Here is a 20,928-nt window from a genome sequence, read left to right as displayed (position 1 = left end):
CTCCGTGTCCCAAGGGTGGCTGACGGAAGGGACGAGAGTGGTGCGGGCCCGCGGGAGGGGGAGGCTGGATGTGGAAGGGGCAGCCTGCAGTGGTGGGGGCCGGCCTCACAGTCCCAGGGCCTGGGTTCCATGCCCACTCTGCCAGGCAGGGCCCTGGCTAACGGCAGCACTGACTCTTTCTCACTGCGCTATCGCCAGGACTAAGAGGAGGCTGTTTGTGGCACAGTCACAGGTGACTGGCACGCAGCAGGTGACTGGTGCTGTTGTTCCAGTGAGAAGCGGGCAGGTGGGCTAGCTCTGTTCCAAGTCCCACACGAACTCCTCTGAAGAGACGCCTGGTGTCAGCTTTGTGTGGCCACGTTAACAACCAGCCACTCCGTGAACATAAGCCGGGAATCTGTGTCACATACATGGGCCTCCAGGAGTGAAGGCCCAGTTATGGAGGAAGACAGATGTGCAATGAGTGAGCACAGTGTTTCATGATAAAGATCACAGAAGTGTGCACAGCATGCCTGTGATGGGGGTGAGCATGGAGGATAAGGAGAAGGCCTGGGAGTGGAACAGCAGGAGAGTTTGGAAGGACGAAGAGGAGCTTGTCAGGCTGTCAGAGTGTCTCCAGGTGGGGAGCCCAGGCCAAGAGGAGGGAGCTTTGCCCAGTCACAGGACAGCGTGGGACCTAGTGGGACGAGTCGCGGGAGCAGTGGGGAGACGCGGCTGGGAGAGAGGAGGCTGCCTGCTGAACAGTTTGGCACTACCCGAGGGCGGAGGGGCGTCGCTGAGCGCTTTTCAGCAGTGACAGGGTCAAATGTGAGTTTTAGACAGTTCTCTCTGACAGCCAAGATTGGACGGGCGTGAGGGGGGAAGAAAGCTGTGCTGGTTAAACACTTCCTTTGATCTCAATCTTGAAATCCATTTTTAGGGAACCACACAGCACCTTGGGAAACACGGTGCAAATATTAGTTATTGTTTGTAGTAATACAGTCAATAAACATGGCCAAGGTTTTCCCTGCAGCCGGGATGCAGCTCTGCCTCCAAGTCTGTGGGCTCAGGGGCTTGGCGGAAACCTTACGTCTCCAGAGCCCTGGCTGATGCCCAGCAGGGCAACGGGATGGTGAATGTGCACCCAGCTGGAGGCCCTGAGGGGAGGCCCTGGGGGAGGCCCAAGGGCAGGATGGGAAAGCCACACTCCAGGCACCGTGTGACCGCTGACCACAGGGTAGCCTAGATGTCCAGTCTCGGCGCCTGAGAACAAGGCTGACCCGCAGACTCAGCATCTGCTAGGGCACCTCCAGGCCAGGCGGCTCGCCACTCTCTGCTCCGCTGTTAACCCCGCCTTCCTCTACCCCCTCCTGACATCACCCCTGCTCTGCCCCCAGACTCTGCGGACCAAGGTTAGGCCCCTTTGTGTGACCGGCCTTCGCTACTCCCACTCAGAGAGGGATCCAGTCCTCTGGGAGCGATGGTTGCCTGGCAACCTTCACCAGGGCCTCCAGCCCTAAGGGCTTGGGAACTCGGGGAAACTTCGTGGCATGCGCCCCCCCTGTGCCCTACCATTTGCATGTTGGCAGCACTGGGAGAACATCCTGTCAAGGAGAGCCTTGGCAGGGCGGAGAACTTAGGGAAAGGCCTTGGGAGGCAGTGTGGGGGTGGGGCAGGGGATTGCCTTGGGCTCTGGGGGAGGAACCTTGCCTTCTTCCCCACCCACTGCCTGACGTGCCTGCCACTCAGATCTGCCACCTCCTGGGCAGCAAACACGATGCCAGTCCCAGAGGAGCTGCACAGAGCCGCCCTTTTTAGAAGAAAATGTCATCGAAGAATCAAAAACATTAGCACTAGGGGAGACCTTTACATCCACACGAGGCCCCAGGACAAGAGAGGGGCTCTGGCCTTCAGTTTTCCCCTTCCGCTCATTTCCAGCTTCTCTGCCTCAAGTGTGGTGTCCGCTTCTACAAAAGATCAAGCCCACACATGGGTGATGCCAGGAGTCCGAGGGTGGGGAGGAGGAGGGCGATGGAGAAGTGCCAGCAGAAAGGCTGAGAATGAGTCTGTGGTTCACAGGCAGTGACCCAGCCTCGCCTCTGGGTCCTGCTCCGGGATGTGGCCCAGCCAGTGAGGGGATGGCTGCGGGGTGTGTGTGTGTGTGTGTGTGTGTGTGTGTGCGCGCGCGCGCGTGCGCGAGCACCTGGGGAGAGTGCGGCCCCACCACCATCCCTGCACTCCCCCAGGCCGGAACAGAAACTGCAGGGACCATCGAGGCTGGAAAGAGGGACGGAGGAACAGTGTCCCATTGGCACCTGGGCCAAAGCCTGTGAACCCATGCACCAGTCCAGAGGCAGGAGGTGGGACTAGGGAGGCTGGGGAACCGACAGAGACTGTGCCACTTGCAGACCTGAGCTTGCACCCCGTGAGCTTGTCAACCAGGAGGCAGCATCAGCGGCCTGTTCTGTGGTCCAGGTGCAGTTGATGCTGCCTGTGGTGCTCCCCGCCTCGGCCATAAAGGCCCCCATTGCTCAGGAATCCTGCTGGCAAGAATGCAGCCTTTGGGGTTCTTAAGTGAATGAATACTATCCCCATGACAAAAAATACCTTCTCATGCAGCCATCTTCTCCTCAGCTGATGGCAACACCATTCCTCCGGGTGCTCAGGCCAAAGCTCAGAGTCCCCTGGACCGCCCCCTGTCCACCACAGGTCTGTGTACCCGCCTCAATGCCATCCTGCCCCTCCACTGCCCGCTCCTCTAAGCCTTCCCTGCCTCTCACCTTGGCTCCCACACAGCCTCTACCTGCCCTCTCAGCCCCTGCCTCCAATCACCTGTTGTGGATTCTGCACCGGCAGCTGGAGTGAGCCAGTGGAAACATCAGCGGGATCCTCACTCCTCCACTCAGGGCCTCCGCTGGCTCCCTATGTCAGTGAGTCTAAGGCCGAGGCCCGCCCCCAGCCTCACAGGCTTCCCAGGTCTGGCTCCAACCCATCAGGCCTCACCCACCACCCTCTCCCTTGGGTCCAGCCACAAGGGCCCCACGGCTGCTCCTCACATGTGCCAGGCAGCCCCCTGCACCCCACGACCACCCTTTACAGCTGTGCCCCACCACTGTTCCCTGCTTGATTTTTCTCCTTAGCTCCCAGACCTTCTAAAAGTACTCGGTAACTTACTGCTGTATGTGCCCAAGTGCCCATGAGCCCAGGGACTTTCATAGTTTGTTCACGGATACTCAAATCTTGGCCAGCAGGATGTGGATTCTGGCGGAACAGGGCAGAATCGAGAGGCACACCGATTGGGCACGGACTGTGTCCCGGACTTTACAAACCCTGCGGTCCCTCCGCCCTCCCACAGGCCTATAGCAGGTGCCACTGTCCTCGTTTGTCAGGGGAGCCTTTGCAGGCTGTCTCCTCAGCCCGGAGTGCCCTGCTGCTCACCGGGACTGGCGGGGCACACCCCGGGCACGGCTGGCCCTGGTGACAAGGACTTACCTGCTTGAGGGCGAGGTTGACGAGGTCGTAGCGGTAGGAGATGCGCAAGGGCAGACACATGCTGTAGAGGGCGTGCAGGGCGGCGCAGAAGAAGCTGAGCAGCCCGATCTGCTTGCGGTGCTGCAGCCAGTGGTCCAGCCAGTCAGGGAAGCGGCTGTACTTGGTGCCGCGCCACAGCTGCAGGGCGGCCGCCAGGACGCCGGGCAGGTAGACCAGAGACAGCAGCACGTAGGCCACGCAGGGCAGCGACGTGTTGACCACGGACAGGGGCAGCTTGTAGAACTTGCTCTTGCCCTCCCGCACGTAGGGCTGCAGCACGTCCCGGGTGAGGTTGTAGGCGTAGAAGAAGACGAAGAGCCCCAGCGCCAGGAGGACCGGCACCTTCCAGCTGGGGAAGAGGTGCAGCGGCCGGGCCTCCACCTCCCAGGCCGCGGCCAGGGACCCCACGTCCACGGGCGTGAAGCCCATGGCGTGCGCCAGCTCCGAGACGACGCGCTTGGCTTCTGGCTGGTCGCTGCAGATGGGCACCTGCGGGAGGAAGGCGAAGGGGAGTCAGACCGGGTAGGGCACTGCCACTGGGGTGGGCAGAGCCTCAGAGTTTTAGGGACAAACTCCGCTGAGCAGCTGAACATCTAAGGCCCAGCAGTGCCAGTTAACAGTGTGGCTGGGCACAGAGGTGGCTCTGACACCCAGGCCTGGGGTCTTCCCTCACCTGTGTAGCCTCCCAGACTCTGGCCCAGCAGTGCCCACTCCTCAAGGAGAGCACCGGGCCCACCCGGCAGTGAGCGTGTCACCAGGTCATTACCACCAGCCTCCAAAGCACAGTGCTCACCTCGGCCGCCCCTGCGGGGCCTGGGGATAGTGCTGGGACTGTGCTCTCCAGGGCTGTGCACTTGGCAGCTGGGCTGAATATGCAGCTGGGAGTGCAGCTCTACCCCAGTCCAGAGGGTCCCTTCGGATCATGTTCCTCAGCCCTTAGGACTCTCAGCCAACACACAGCCGGCCCTGCATGAACTCACAAGCACGCTCCCTGGTTTTGTCCCTAAACCCTCCATGGGCCTGGTGACCCCGCTGTGGTCAGCATGTTCTACCAACACCGACTCGGCATACACTGTGTCCGGGCTTCACCCCTGCCCGGTTCCATTGTCCCCATTTGTTCGGGTGAGGAAACTGAGGTCTATGACTTTGCAGGTTGCCTCCTCGGCCTGAAATGCCCTGCTGCTTCCTATGCATAACATGATGCGGGTAAGAACAAGAACAAGGCCAAGGTTGACCTCAAAGTCTTCCTCAGCCAGCCGTTAGCTCTCTTTCCTCCAAGCCCTGCCACCCCACACTCACCCACGGTTCCTGGCCTGTCCACATGGGAGCCCTAGGAGGCAAGCTGCACAGAGGCAGCTGCAGACAGGGGTGGCCTAGCCCCCGTGGGCTCTCCCCGGCCTGGCAGGCAGCTCTGCAGCAGCGTCTGTCCTGACCTCAGCGGGGGGAGTTCTCACACATACGTGGGTCCTGGCTCCTTCCTCCAAGAAAGTGCTTGGCCTCTGGTATTAAACACTACCTTGTCTTTGTAAGAGCTCCTCCTGCCAAGAGCTGGGAACAGCTCGGCCGTTCTCTGGAGCCATTTCCACCATCAGAAAAACCTGCGAGAGACCGTTCTGAGAAGCCCTCTCAGTGCTGGGAAGCCCCCTGAATAAATGGGTGACACTGTGGGACACGCACACTTCCTCAGGGCTTGGCACATACATGAGTGCCTTTCCTTCTTCTGAGTCCAATTCTAAAAGCAAAGCTTCTTCCTTTCTTGACTCTAAACAAAAAAAGAAAGCCATTGGCTGGAGGAGGTTAATGGGGGATGGGGCAGGAAGGCATATGTAATACTTTCAATAATAAAGAATTATTTAAAAATTAAAAAATTAGACAAGCCATCAACCTTTTCCTCCTACCTCCCTAGGTAAGCAAGTTACCATAGAAAAAAGAATGTGAATTTCAGGTTCACAGGAAATAGGTTCAAATCCCGGATGGCCAGCGGTGGGACCTGGCATAAATTCATCAATATCTCTGAGCCTCAGTTTCCTGTCTGTGAACTGGGACTCCCAGTGATGTGAGACGAGCTGAGACAATGAGCACGAAGACCTTGTGTGCTGAGGGCCCACAAGGAAAGCTAGCCATTACATTTACCGTCACGATGGTTGTTACACCCCCTCTTCGTCCCCCACTCCCCCGCACCCACCTGCCTGTTCCCATCCCGTGGGCCAGCCTGCAAGGTCCAGGCAGAGATGACATTGAAGGCCTTGACCACCGTGCAGGTGGGGAAGAGGGCGGCCAGGTACTCGGCGTTGGACTCGCGGAGCTGCAGGTGCTCCTGCTCGGTGGGGTTGCTCACGTCCACCAGGATCTTGCCGGCCAGCTGGCCGCTGAGCCCACACAGCGAGGAGTAGTGCTCCCGGAACACGGCCACGAAGATGACCTCAGAGGACTCGACCGCCTCCGCCTGGAACACCACTTGTGCTGCCGAGGGGAACAGCCCAGCCGTGCGTTTGGGGTTGCGGCTTCCCACCACCACGCTGAAACCAGAGCGCACCAGGCGTGTGGCCAGGGACCGGGCAAAGTCCCCAGTGCCCAGGATGCCCACTTTGGGGGCCCCACTGGCAGCCTCGGCCAGGCTGCCATCACTGTCCACCAGGCGACGGCTGATCAGCGGCTTGTCCATCTCTCCTGGCGTACTGGTGGCTGGAAGAGATAATAGGGACCTGGTCAATGGAGGGCTCCTGGACTGCCATTCCTGTCAGCTCTGTCTCTCGTCACTGCATGGTGGTCAAACATTCACCCAACAGGCCTTCATGAGCACTCAGCGGTGCCAGCATGGAGCAACAAGCTGAGTGAGACCCAGCCCCTCCCTGAGGAGGGCACATGTGCAGGAAGAGGAGGGGGAAGGACCGCTGTCCTCCACCCTTTGTCTTTCCTACTGAATTAATCTTTGGGACAAACACGCAAGAGTGAGGGTGCTGAGTATGGAGGGTATGGAATTTCCCATACTGTGCTGCAATGCCCTGCTTATTTTCAAAGGAACATGTGGTGGGCAGTGTTACTATCCATATGACTGTGGACCTCAGCCTCACCATCGCTGGTTTTATCTTAGATTACCAGGAAGGGCAGGTGTGTTCCTCTGCTCGGCTACAGTTTGCATTTGGAATAGTACCTCTGATGCTCTCCTTATGTAAATGGCGAATAGCTCAAAGGCAAGGACCTCATCTTATGTGACTTTGGAGCTCACACTTGTCATAGGGCTAGTGCTCAATATTTGCTGAATGAATGACTAAATACTGCAGTGCTACTCGAGGAAAGGGAGGCTGGGACATGACTTTGAATGGGATCTCCCTCACTGAGCCTGAGGGATGAGAGGACATGGATGAAACCCTGGACTTGAACCAGGAGTTAACAGAAGTTTATTGAGAAACATTACATTTTTAATTGCTACCAAATCCTAAGTGGAATATGCTATTTCCTTATGCATGAAAGTAAGCAACAAACCACAACAGTATTCACAGTGAGCTTGTCACCCATCCTGACCTATGTGGCAGCACATGTAATTGTGAAAGTTTTCCAAATACTGCTTAAACTCATCACTAATTTAAAATCATTATAAAGAAGATCACCTAAATATATAAAGCGAATATTAGCAGATTTGAAGGCAGAAATCAACAGCAATACAGTTCCCACTCTCGACAACAGATAGATCACCCAGACAGAAAACCAGCACGGACACATAGGGCAGCCCTGTAGCTTCCTCATGTGTAATGGAACATTCCTCAGGACAGACCATTTGTTAGGTCACAAAACAAATCTTAACAAATTTAAAAAGACTGAAATCATATCAAGATTCTTTTCTGACCACAACAGTATGAAACTAGAAATCAATAACAGAAGAAAACTGGAAACTTCTCAAGTATGTGGAAATTACACAATACACTCCGAACAACCAGAGTCAAAGAAGAATACAGAGAGAGAAAAAATATTCTGAAACAAATGAAAATGAAAACCGAAAACTTATATAATGCAGCAAAAGCAGTTCTAAGAGGGTTATTAATATTTTAGTGACTACATTAAGAAAAACAAACACACTCGAACAATTTAACTTTACCCCTCAAAGGAATACAAACTAAGTCCAAAGTTAGCAGAAGAAATAAAAGATCAGGGTGAAAATAAATGAAACACAGGAGAGAAAAACAGTAGAAAAAAAATCAACAAAACTGAGACCTGTTTTTTTAGATCTCTAAGGGACCTGGTTTTCCCTCAGTCTATGACAGTGTAAACATTACAGGCAGCAGAAGCAGAGTGAGACATGTTTGTTTTTAATTGAAAAATCTTCAGTGAGACTAAAAAAGGGGAGAAAAAAATAAATAAAGTAAAAAATGAAAGAGAAGAACCTTAGCCAGTTTTGCTCAGTGGTTAGAGCATTGACTTGCAGACAAAAGGGCCGCAGGTTCAAGTCCAGTCAAAGGCATGTACCTCGGTTGCAGCTTGATCCTTGGCCTAATCAGGGCTTGTGCAGGAGGCAACCAATCAATGTGTCTCACATCGATGTTTCTCTCTCTGGTCTCTGCCCTTCTCCCTTCCACTCTCTCTAAAAGTCAATGGGAAAAATATTCTTGGGTGAGAATTAACAAAACAAAATTAAAAAAATAAACAAATAAATGGAGAAATTACAACTAATACTATAAGAGACTATATGAACAATTATATGCCAATATTTGGGTAACCCAGAAGAAATGGATAAGTTCCTTAAAAAAACATACAATCTACCAAGACTGATCATGAAGAAACAGAAAATCTGACAGGCCAATAATGAGTGATGATATTGAATCAGTAATTTAAAATCTCCCAACAAGGAAAGGGCCCAGGACTGATGTCTTCACTGGTGAATTCTACAAAATATTTAAAGAAGAATTGATGCCAGCCATGGCCTGTTTTGTCCAGTGGTTATAGCACTGGCCCTTGGACCCATGGGCCATGGGTTTTATTACAGGAAAAGGGCATGTACCTCAGCTGCAGGTTCCCCAGCCCTGGTAGGGGCATGTGTGGGAGGCAACCAATCAATGTATCTCTCTCACATCAATGTTTCTCTCTCTCTGTCTCTCCCCCTCCCTTCTACTCTTTCTGAAATGGAAAAATATCCTTGAGTGAGGATTAACAACAACAACAACAAAAACACACACAAACACACACACACACACACACAAAATTAATGCTAGTCCTCTACAACTCTTACAAAAAATAAGGAAACTGTAAGAAAAGAAAATTATGGGACAATATCTCTGATGGAAAAAAATCCTCAACAAATTTCCTAGCAAAAAAATCAATAGCATATTAAAAAATCCTGTACCACGATCAAGTGGGATTTTATCTCTGGCATGCAAGGATGCTTCAACATCTGCAAACCAATAAATGTGATATACTCCATTAACAGAATTAGGGATAAAAATCTTATGACCATCTCAAGAGATGCAGAAAAGAGCATTTATCCTTTCATGATTAAAAACTCTTAAGAAAAATAGGTATAAAAGGTATGTATCTCTTATGTCCACACAAGATTTGGTGAAGAGTCAGAATATCATGTTAAGACAAAACGCTAGCCAAAACCGGTTTGGCTCAGTGGATAGAGCGTCGGCCTGTGGACTGAAAGGTCCCAGGTTCGATTCCGGTCAAGGGCATGTACCTTGGTTGTGGGCACATCCCCAGTGGGGATGTGCAAGAGGCAGCTGATCGGTGATTCTCTCTCATCGATGTTTCTAGCTCTCTATCCCTCTCTCTTCCTCTCTGTTAAAAATCAATAAAATATATTAAAAAAAAAAAAAGACAAAACGCTCAAGTGACCTTTAAAGTAGTGTTCTCTCTCTATATGGGTATTGGATTCTTCAGTGACTCAAATGCTTTATGGCTATGGAAATATACTGGGTTCACATCTCCTTTAAAAAAAAAAAAAAGGTATGTACCTCAACATAATAGAAGCCATATATGACATGTCCACACCTCACATCATCCTATATAATAAAGATGTAATATGCAAATGGTCATTACACCTGAAACATAACGACTGATCATGTAAACAACTGGATCACGGATCAGCAGGAGGGCAGGGCAGCAAGCTATGAGGGGGGGTGTGAGGGAGAGCTACAGCAGGATGGCAGAGAGCTACCAGGCAAGCTACTGGTGCACGGATTCCTGCGCAGGGCTACTAGCATTATGATAAAAAGCTTTCACTTAAAGATCAAGGATGCCTACTCTTGCCACTTCTATTCAACACAGTACCAGAAGTTCTGGCCAGAAAAATCAAACAAGAAAAGAAAAAGAAAAAAAAAAAAAGGCATTCCAATTGAAAAAGAAGGAAAATTGTCACTGGTTGCAGATGACATGATATAGAAAACCCTAAGGGCTCTATCAAAATTTTGTTAAAGCTAAAAAAACTAATTCAGTTAAGTTGCAGGATACAAAACTCATTGTAAAAAATTAGTTGTAGTTCTAGACATTAATAATGAACCATATAAAAAAGAAATTTTAAGAAATCTCATTCATAATACCATCAAACATAAAATAAAAATAAAATAATACTTAGGAATAGATTTAACCAAGGAGGTGAAAGACCTGTACACTGAAAACCATGAAACATTGATGAGGGAAATTGAAAAAATAAACACATTAATAAATGAAAAGAATATTGTTAAAATGTCCATATTAGAGTTCAAAACACTATTAAAATTTCAATTACATTTTTTACAAATATAGAGAAAATAAACCTAGGATTATATAAGACTGCAAATAGCTAAAGCAATCTTGAACAAGAACAAAGCTGGAGGCATCATACTCCCTAATTTCAAACTATATTACAAAGCTATGATAACCAAAATACTGAATAAAAATAGACACATAGACTAATGAAACAGAAAAGAGAGCCCAGAAATAAACACACAGATAAGGTCAACTAATCTTTGACAAAGGTGCCAAGAATGCACAATGGGGAAATGGCAGTCTCTTTAATAAATGGTGTTGGGAAAACTGCATATCCTCACGCAAAAGAATGAAATAGAACCTTTATTTCACACCATACACGAAATTCAACTCCAAATGGATTAAAGACTTAAATACAAGACCTGAAACTATGTAACTCCTAGAAGAAAACATCGGGAAAAGATCCTTGGCATTGGCCTCGATCATGAATATTTTGGCTTTGACACCAAAAACACAGGCAAACAAATGTAAAACCAAACAAGTGGGACTACATCGAACTACAAAGTCTTTGCATAGCAAACAATCAACAAGGTGAGAAGACAACCTGTGGAAGGGGAGAAAGTATTTGTAAATAAGTTACCTGATAAGCTTATATCTTATACACCCAGCTATATGTATCTGATCATATCCAAGAAACTTACTTGTATACAATTCGACAGTTAAAAAAGAGACAAATAAATGGGCAAAGGACCTGAATATACATTTTTCTAAAGAAGAAATACAAATGGCCAATAGGTACATGAAAAGACGACCAGCAGCACTAATCATTAGGGAAATGTAAATCAAAACTCAGGATTATCATCGGAAAGTCAAAATATAATAAATATTGGCAAAGATGAGGAGGAAAAAAGGGAACCCTTGTGTGCTGTTCACAGGAATGTAAAGTAGTACATACAATACAGATACAGTATGGAGGCTCCTCAAAAAGTTAAAAATAGAACCATCATATAAGCCAGTAATCCCTCTTCAGGGTATTAATATTTATCCAAAAGAAATAGAATCACTATATATATATTTTAAAATATTTTATTGATTTCAGTGAGGAAGGGAGAGGGAGAGAGGGAGAGAAACATCAATGATGAGAGAGAATAATTGATTGGCTGTCTCCTGCACACCTCACACTGGGGATTGAACCCGAAACCTGGTTATGTGCCCTGACCTGGAATTGAACTGTGACTTTCTGATTCATATTGAACTGTGACTTTCTGATGCTCAACCACTGAGCCATGCCAGCCAGGCAAGAATCATTATTTTGAAGAGAACTCTGCCCCCATGTTCATCGCAGCAGTATTCACATAGCCAAGATAAGGGAACAACTTGAGTGTCTGTTGATGGGTGAACAGCTGGAGAAGATGTGGTACGTGTACACAGTGGAATATTATTCAACCTTAAGAGAGAAGGAAATCCTGTGGAGCGTTATACCATGTGAAATGGGCCAAACACAGAGAGACATATTACATGGTCTCACTTACATGTGGAGTCTAAGAGAGTCAAACTCACAGAAGCAGAGCATGGAATGTCACCGGGCTGAGTGGGGGAAACGAGGAGCTGCTGGTCCAGGGGCACAAACTTTCACGTATAAGAGAGCAGGTTCTGGAGATGTGCCGTCCAGCGCGGTGACTATGGACAATAGTGTGATGCCACCCAGTCTTCACGAGAACTCCCCGAAACAGGTACCGTTGTTACCCCCAACTTAAAGAGAGGGAACCGGGGCTCAGAGAGGCTGAGGAACTTAGGCCCTTATTCTCTCACACTGGAAAGTGGTTTCAAAGCATCTCCCTGTCCTCACAGCACATCAGGGGCAGGCTGAGCGAAGCCTCTCTGGGGTTATTTTTGTGGGGACCACAGATGGAGGGCCACGCTCACAGAGCTGTGCAATAACAGTCGGGACCCCACCCTGCTCATTCGGACTCAACTGTGGACAATGAGGGGATCGGCCCCGCCTGGTGCTTGCTGCTGGTTCTGGGGGAGGTTTCCGAGTGGAGCAGCCTTTGTGGGTGCAGGGAGGCCCCTGGCTCCTGTGCACAGGCTGGAGGCTGAGCCCATGGGTGCTGGGGCGGGGGTTGGTGGGGGTTCCGGGACCAGACTGCCTGGTTCTAATTCTGACTGCCACCTGCTGGCTAAATGACCTCGGGCTTCTCCGTGCCTCAGTTTCCCCAGCTGTGAAAAGGGGGCAATCAGACCTTCCTATGGGGAGATCATAGGAATAAATAAATCAGTATTTGTGAAGCACTTAGGACAGTGCTTGCTCAGCACACGGCAGCAGGCAGTGGATGCGGGGCAGTGGTTATGACATAAACACTGGCTACTGGCAGGGACCAGCAGCAGGGCCAGGCGCAGAAGGACGCAGAAGACCGGGGACCTCCTCCGCGTGGGGCAGAGGGCGCAGTGTGGCCTCGGCTCCCAGGGCAGCTTAGGGGATGGGCCAAGGGGAAGGTGAGCGCTGACTGCCGGGACTCCAGCGTGCCCCAGGGGCCCACGGCTGGAGAAGGTCTGCCAGCACCTTTCCGAGCGGCTGCCTCGGCCCGGACACACCAGCCCTGGGCGAGCTTTGCCCTCACGGGGAAGGGAAGGAACCCACCACCTCCAACCATCTACTCCACATTTGCCAGCAACTCACAGGAGCAAATTCTCCTCCCACTCCGTCTCCTGAGAGACTGCTATGTGAACCCTCAGAGGATACAGATGGGAAGACGGGGTCCCACTAAGGAGTGTCCTGTCTGGTTTCCAGAGGGGTGTGTGTGAGTGTGAGATAAGGCGCCTGCACAGGGCAGAACGCAGGGCAGCACGGGGGCCAGAGAGCCAGGCACGCTAGGCTCCATGGCACACGTGGCACCTGCTGGTCCCTAGAGGACCCAGTGGTTTACAGGCTCAAAGCAAAACCCGGCCCACCGGAAGGAAGAGAGACAGTGAGGCCCGACTGGGCACGCTGCCCATGTGGACCCCAGCCTCCAGTGCGAGCAGAGGAGCTGTTTGGAGCTGGCTCTTGGGGCTCAGTGCTTAGCAACCCCTGGGTATTTGCTTCCTTTGGGGGAGCTGAGACAGAGGCTCCGCACAGAGGGAAGCCATGGGCCGGGCTGGAGGATGTGGGGCTGGTCCCAGCTTTGCCCCAAACTGGCCCTGAGATGTGGGAGCATTGCTGAGCCTTTCGGGGTGAGTCCTGGAACATCAGAGCCTCTTGAACCTTCTCCCCACTCCTCCCTCTTGCAGGTTGGGGAGCTAAGAGATGCCCTGACTTACGGACCTCAGGGGCCCTGCCCAGGTTGGAAATGAAGCATAAAGCATCCCCACTGTGTTTCTTTCCGTCAGGACTCGGTCCTTAGGACAGGAAGCGTCAGGCGCAGAGGCCTCCCGGTGAAGCCTCCGCCAGGGCTGCTCCTCGCAGCGCAGCGCTGACAGGCGGACACAGGGCCACGCACTGAGGTAACCCACAGCCACACCTGTCCCTGGGGAGCCTGTGCCTGTCAGCCTTAGCCCAGGGCCTCTAAATGGGACTCCAACTGCACCTTTCCGCACGGGTTGCTGTGAGATGAAAGGGGGAAATTCGTGCACACGCTCAGAGGCCTCTCTTCTGATTGGCGCATGTGCCGGGCTGTCCTCTGGGTGCTTCATGGACAGCGGCACGTCACAAAATTCCTTTGCCCTCCCAGTGCCCAGATCACGGCCTGCTGCTGGTGGAGACTAATCCTGGCTCTGCCCTGGCTCCCAGGCTGTTCTATTTACAGGCCTGGGGGAGGGGGGTGGGCAGGGATCACGTTGCTGCTGGGTGGGCTGAGACCCAGCGACCCACAGACCTGCCCCGCCCCTCCCCCTCCGAAGCTTCCAGCACAAAAAACCCAGACTCTCAGGCCGCAGGAGCTCCAACCACATGTCCTAGCCCCTCTGGGTCTCTGCCAGGCTCACCCATTCCCTCCCACTTCCTGGCAGAGGCATGGCAGGGCTGTTTGTGGCTGGGAGCCACGCCTGGCCCATGCCTGCCAGCTCCTGCCAGCTCCCAGGCAGGCCGCTAATGGTGGGCAGCCCCCACACGGCCAGCCCCGAGGCCCCTTCTGCAGGGGCAGCAGGCAACCCTCGGGCTGAAGTGGCTGGGCGGGCAGCAGCCACAAAGGGGTCACGGGGGGTGGGGACCGAGGGTAGCTGGCTGTGGTGCCCTGCAGCTAGATGGAGAGAAGGCCTCCGGGCCAAGCGGTGTGCCTCCCCACTCCCAAGCAGAGGCCGATGGAGCTAATATTTCTGGCCCAGGCTGGCCATGGGACGGAGAGAGGACAGGGCACAGTTCTTGTCCTCATGCGACCCACAGTTACCGTCAAACTTTAATTTTAAATGTTATCTGATAGTAAAATTAAATTTGGGGGATACATTCCTGTCATTGCTACATTTACGTATAAGTTAAATATATTTAAAATGTATTGTATAATGTGTGCAGTATAACGTGATATACGGAATAAATCAGATAGAAACAAATAGAAATGTAAAGGCATAAGGCTGGGATTTAAATACACATAGAAGCTCTAAATGTTCTTCTCCCTGGGGAGTTTGTGCCCGTTCTGCAGACCTGTGCCCAGGGAGAGTGCCAGGCACAGGAGGAAGTTGAACAAGGCCTCCTGAGAAGAGGGCACTGGCTTCCAAAGGCAGAACGGGCGGGCGGGCCTGAGCCGAGCCCTGAGGGAGGCGAGGAGGAACCAGGAAAAGCACTCCTGGAAGAGGACCGGTGGCTGGAAGGGCAGAGCGCAGGGACCCACCAGGGCTCCGCTCCCTGGGGCACACTGGTGTGTGCCACGCCAGCACCAGGGCCTCAGCAAAAGCCACGAGTGAAAACACAGATTCTTGCACAGACCTTTGTTTGAGCCGAAAATGTGCAGAGTTGGAAGGAGTAATCTGAGAGGCTGAAACTCTGGTCCTATGGGATGATTTCCTCACTTCTAGCCTCCTCCTCCCTCTAGCCTCAGTTTCCTCATCTGTACAAAAGGAATGGCTACAGCTGCCCAGCTGCCCTCAGTGGGCACAGCAAGGGCTGTCACACTGGGGCATTGCTCTGTGGCTGGAAACTTCTCTGAAGTCCTTGCCTGCTGACTCGCATGCTTGTCCGCCTTCCTGCCCTCCTGTCACCTTAGGGAGGGCAGAGGTCGCTGTGTGTGCTCCATGCTTTCCCCCTGTCACTCAGCACCATCCTGGCACATGGTAGGGGTTCCATGAAGGCACACATCTCTGGAACTTACAGCTTCAAATCTCACTGTATCCGTGGGGGACAGAAATCCTTTCAAAATGCAGAGTATATTTCGAGAGAAGGCAGTCAGATTCTCACCCGAAAGGCAGGGATCACCCAAGCTGCAAGAGATGCCTGTGGGTCTTGTCTTCTGTTTTATAGACCCTGCTCTCAGCAAGGGAGGATGCCAGGATACTGATCACAGCTGTCTGTCTGCCTCTTGCCCCCCCCCCCCAGCCCCCTTCCCATTGAATTTATTGGGGTGACACTGGTTAACAAGATTATGCAGGTTTGAGGTGCACAATTCTATAATACGTCATCAGTACACTGGATTGTGTGCTCACCACCCCAAGTCAAGACTCACCATCACCAAATTGACTTACCTCTTAAAATCTCCCCTCTCCTCACCCAAGTCCTGCTAATTTGCTGTGAACAAGAAATATAGGCAACACTCCATTGAGGAAGTAAAAGGACAACCCATGGAATGGGAGGAAACTTAGGCAAATCATGTGACTGATAAGGGACTTGTTTCTAAATAGATAAAGAACTCTTACAATGAAATATTTAAAAGGCAGTCCTGGCTAGGTAGCTCAGTTGGTTGGAGTGTTGTTCCAATGCAACTAAGGTTTTGGGTTCAATCCCTGGTAAGGGCACACGCAGGATGCATGGATGGGTATAACGACAAATTGATGTTTCTCTCTCTCTAATCAATGAATAAAAATAAAAATAAAAATAAAAGCTTTCCCTTGATGGCTCAGTGGTGGAGTATCGATCTATGAATTAGGACAGGAGGTCATGGTTCGATTCTTGGTCAGGGCATATGCCCGGGTTGTGGGCTCGATCCCTGATCATGAAGGAGGCAGCCAATCAATGATTCTCTCTCATCATTGTTTCTATCTCTCTCTCCCTCTGCCTTCCTCTCTGAAATCAATAAAGGTTTTTAAAGAAATTAAACAGAAAGAGGTAAGTATTAGGACAAATAACCTATATAAAAAGGGGGAAAGGACTTGCATAGACACTTCTCCAAAGAAGACATACAAATTGGCAAATAAGCACATGAAAAGATGCAAATTAAAACCATGTGGCATCAGTTCACACCTATTAGGGTGCTATAATAAAAAAGATAAATGATAACAAGCATTGATAAGGATGTAGAAAAGTCAAAACCTGCATCCACTGCTACTGGGAATGTCAAATGGTGCAACAACTGTGGAAAAGAGTCTGCCGGTGCCTCAAGGGTTAACAGAGTTTCTATGTGGCCCAGCAATTTGGCTCCCAGGTAAATACCCAAAAGAAATGAAAACATATTTCCACCAAAAATGTGAACATCAGCATTCCTAGTAGCATATTCATAATCCCCCGAACATGTTTTGAGTGAGAGCTTCAGGACTCTTCGTGAGCTTAATGTGTGGATTTTGGACATTCATGTTGGTGGTTCTATGATCTTCCAAAGTTGTTTCCTGGCTGTTTCCCACTATTTGAGGCTTCTAAGCCCCATGAGCTTCAGAAAAGTGAGGCACATAATCAGCAGCATTCACTGTTGTTGCAGGGGAGGCGATGCAATAGGCTAAGCAGGCCTTTCAGCTTCTGAACGGGCCCTGCAGCTTTTGCTCACACAGCGGCTTCTCTGTACTTCACCTCACACAAGCAGACAGCATTCCCGGCCATATGGGGCGGCTGGCAGAGAAGGGTGCTGAGGTCTGAGGCCAACCCACCCAGCTCCGGGGTGAGTCAGCCAACAAGTCAGATGCGGTCTGGTAAGAGGGTGGGGGGGGGGGTATCATTTACCAATTACCCACGTGGCTGAGGGTTTACAGGGCACACAGCTGCAAAGCTGCTGGGGGGAGGGGGGAGGCTTAGGTCCGAGTCATTCCCCTTTCCCCACCTAACTAACCCCCTCTTTAGACAGAGAATCAGCCCCTGAGAGCCAGCCGGCTCTCACAACGCAGCCACAGAGTGTGGGTGGGCTCAGAAATCGCAGGACGTGCTGGATTTACTCCCCAGCAGGCCAGCAAGGTACAGACTGAGAGGCAGAGGGGTCGAAGGGCAGCACACACTTACGACCTGGTGGCCTCACTGAGTCACGTTACCCTCTGAGCCTCGGTTTCCTCGTCGGCACAAGCGTGTGCTGCTGCAGTAATGAGCTATGGTCACGTTATATGAGATAGGCCACGTGCCATGCTCTGAGACTATTAAGTTCACTCATTTTCATTTTGTTCCTCTCTATCTGGCATTTTTGAAAACCTCTTGTCTGTGTAAGGCAGAAATAGATGCTCCTAAATCGATACATGATGTTCCCTGCTGAATGGAAAAACGGGCTCTAAAATTTTTCTAAAAATGTGCGCGGAGGTAATGGCCTGGAGGTTCGCACACATCTCCCACCAGGACAATTGGAGAAATTGACTTGCTGCCATTTGCCACTCGGGGAGTAGAAAGGGAAGGGCTCGAGGTCAGGGGCAGAGCACCAGGGTGCTTTGGGGTTAAGCCATGGGCCCCAGGCGCCCTGGAGGGGCAGCTGGTCCCAACATCTGCTCCTTGCCAAGATGGCCTTCATGCCAGGGGGCTCTCCAGACCACCGTCCTTGCCAGGACCCTCAGTTCCTGGGCCAAACCCATGCCAGCTGCCTCTCTGCCTCCACGCCTTTGAGAGCAGCCCCTTTCCCGCTGACAGTATTTCGTTCTCTCCTGTCTGCCTCCTTCCTGGACTCCAAGCTCCACCAGGGAGGGATGGAGTCAAACGCACTTGGCACCTCCCGCGCTTGGCCCAGGGTCTGGCACACGTGAGGTCAAACTTGAGTGGCACTGGAGCTCCTGGGAGGGCTTGTTAAGAAGTGCTGCAGGCTCCATCCCCCGAATCTCTGGTGCTGCTGGTCCCAGGACCACTCTCTGAAAACCACTGCGGTAGAAGCTCTGTGCAAGGCGTGAATGTATGGAATCACTTGCAAGAACCGCTCCACATGGACCTTCTCCTGGGTTCTCACCCCAGGACCCGGCAGCAGTGCTCTCTCCCCATGCTCCTCCAGGTCCTGAGGGCCAGAGCTGGGTCTCTGTGGGGAGGAGAAGGCAGCCAGGACCATGGCAGCCTGGCAGCCTCATCACTGAGCCAGTGAGGCCAACGCCACAGGGAGGCTCCCATAGCCCCTCCCCTCCTGTGTGGTGGGACAGGTGGGGGGGACAGTAGGGACCCACTGCGGGCTGAGGGTGAACAGAGGCGTAGTACGAGGAGACGTCATAGATCCTGGGCACCCCAACTCCCCAACTAGGGAGATCTTCACCGAAGACCGAGTTCCCCAGATGACCGGGAATTCAGATGGCCTTACTCTACAAGCAGGACTCTCTCACCCCTGACGGCGGGGCCTGGAAGAGCTGCTCACTGGACAAGCCATCACCAGCCAGGGCAGCAGAGGCAGGAGGGAGGCCAGTGCTGGCTGGGAAAGGGATGGGGAAGGCCCAGTGGTCAGCACCAAGGCCAGGAGCTCCAGGCAGAGGAGATGCTTTAGGCGCATGATGCCCATGCTGCACAACCCAGGGCACCACTGACCCTGTGATCCCTGTGACAGACCTCGGGGCATGCAGAGCACAGCCTGTGCGGTTTTAGGCAACAGTTGGTCCAGATCATCCTCATCTGAAACACTCCTCATTTATTATTCCCTGTAGACCTACTGCGTACCTGCGTGGAGCAAGGCACTAGGGCCAAGGCTGGAGACACACTGCGGCAAGGACTGAAGTGCTTCATTGATGGCAGGGCCAGCACTATGCGAGCCCGGAGGAGCAGCTGACCTCCACCTGGTGAGGTCGGGGAGCTGGCATGAGGGGGTGGCCGCCAGCTCCTCCGGGGCTGGAGGGTAGCAGGGGGGGCAGCTGAAGCTGCAGCTCAGCGCCCGGGTGGGTGGCTTCTTGCTTTCCAGGGACACTGGGAGCCAAAACCCCGGGGCCAGATCGGTTCTGTGGGCTGTGGCTGCCCCACTCACTCCCCAGCCATGGCGTAGGTTTGCAGAAACAGGGCTAGAAGCTCTGCTCCCTGCAGGGAGGTGTAGGTACAGGGAAAGGAGCAGAGGCAGCCAAGCTACATGGGGGCAGCTCCAGGGGCTTCCGCCAGGAGCTCAGCTGCCTCATGTGGTTTGACTCCAGGCCTAAGGTGCATGCTGCCCTGCTTTGCCCAGCAGATGGGCTGCCTCTTCCAGGAAGCCTCTGGGGGTGGAGGGGGGAGGAGGGAGGCCCCTGCTGACACTCAGTGGCTTCTGGGCTTCTGCAGGAGTCCCCGGGAATGCCTCCTGGCTTCCTCCGGGGACTCACGCTGCACTGTCACGTTACCACTGGCGATACACACCGGTTCACTTGTCTGTCACCCACCGAACTAGGGGTCACTTCTGACTCACTTCTGTGTCTCTAGCAACCAGCCTGGGCCTGGCACCAAGTGGTGCTCAGTTACTGTTTGTGGCTTGGAGGACTTCGCTGCTAGACTGGCTGAGGGCAGTGTGCTGTGCATCGGGCCTTCTCCTCAGAACCTGGCGGAGCCTCCCGCACACAGCGGAGACTAAATACTGCGAGGTTCTAATCCCACCGCAGCCTGGCCAGGCACTTCCCTGTTTGATGGACTTAATAACTCAGAAGACAAATAATGCCCATATGTGCTTAAACACTGCAAATAAACAGACAACACAATGGACTCAGGCAGCTCTGGCCGAGTGGGAAGCCAAACACACACATGAGGCATGTCAGCGGCAGCGGGGTACGTGGGTACCGGGTCCCGGGAAGGAGGCTGCAGGGATGCCGGGTCAGTGGCTCCCAGCCCGCGGGCTTCTGAGATGGGGGGCAGGCGGCAGCCATGCAGAGGAGTCTGCCCAGCTTCCCTCCAGCAGGGTGTCCGGGGGGGGGGGGGGGGTGAGGCCCAGCTGTGGCCACTGGGATGGCCTCCTTGGCCTTTCCCACCCCAGTCCTGCCTGCTCAGTGGCCACCGCACCCAAGTGTCAGGCTCTCCCCTGCTACGGTCACAGCCCTAACCTTTTTGCTAGTCAAGTCCCTTCCTCCGACTGATGGCAGCCCAGGTGGAGCGGAAAGGTCACCTCACTTCGGGAAGCTCTCACCTCCTGGCAGCAGGATTAATCCCTCTCCCCGTCCCCTTCCCTCACAGGCCCCGCCCCCATAATCTCCATGACTCCTTCCCACCTGCTAATATTAATATTAATACCCTTCCATATAGTAATTCACAGTTCCCAGCCAGGTAAAATGACTAGCAGCCCCTGTAAATCCTTACCATTTTGTGGATCTGAAATAATCTAAGCAAATTATTTATAAAAATAAATATTAAAAAAATAAATTATTTATAAAAATAAAATAAAATGAAATAAAAACTTCCCTGTTTTCAAGGAAGTCCCGAGTTCCTCTTCCATGTAGAAACCCTGGGCTTCCCCGGCTCTGAAATCACCGCCCTGCAGCGAGGCAGCGGTGCGTCACAGCCCAGCAGCCAGC

The 20,928-nt window shown here is 52.3% G+C and overlaps 1 protein-coding gene across 2 annotated transcripts in view; it reads right to left on the bottom strand.

The window, feature by feature from the left end:
- Window positions 1–20,928, bottom strand: part of STEAP3 (STEAP3 metalloreductase) — a 46,297-nt gene that overhangs the window by 10,248 nt on the left and 15,121 nt on the right. For both annotated transcript variants that reach the window (XM_036421932.2, XM_036421933.2), the window contains exons 2-3: window positions 5,696–6,195; window positions 3,472–3,999 (exon numbers count right to left, since the gene is read on the bottom strand). In XM_036421932.2, coding sequence (XP_036277825.1) covers window positions 3,472–3,999; window positions 5,696–6,195 — 1,028 coding nt within the window. The remainder of the gene's footprint in view (window positions 1–3,471; window positions 4,000–5,695; window positions 6,196–20,928) is intronic.

The sequence above is a fragment of the Pipistrellus kuhlii genome, unplaced genomic scaffold (assembly GCF_014108245.1).
Source record: "Pipistrellus kuhlii isolate mPipKuh1 unplaced genomic scaffold, mPipKuh1.p scaffold_m20_p_7, whole genome shotgun sequence".
NCBI lineage: Eukaryota > Metazoa > Chordata > Mammalia > Chiroptera > Vespertilionidae > Pipistrellus > Pipistrellus kuhlii.
The sequence above is the reverse complement of the archived record's forward strand: the minus strand, read 5'-3'. Positions and strand labels throughout refer to the sequence as shown.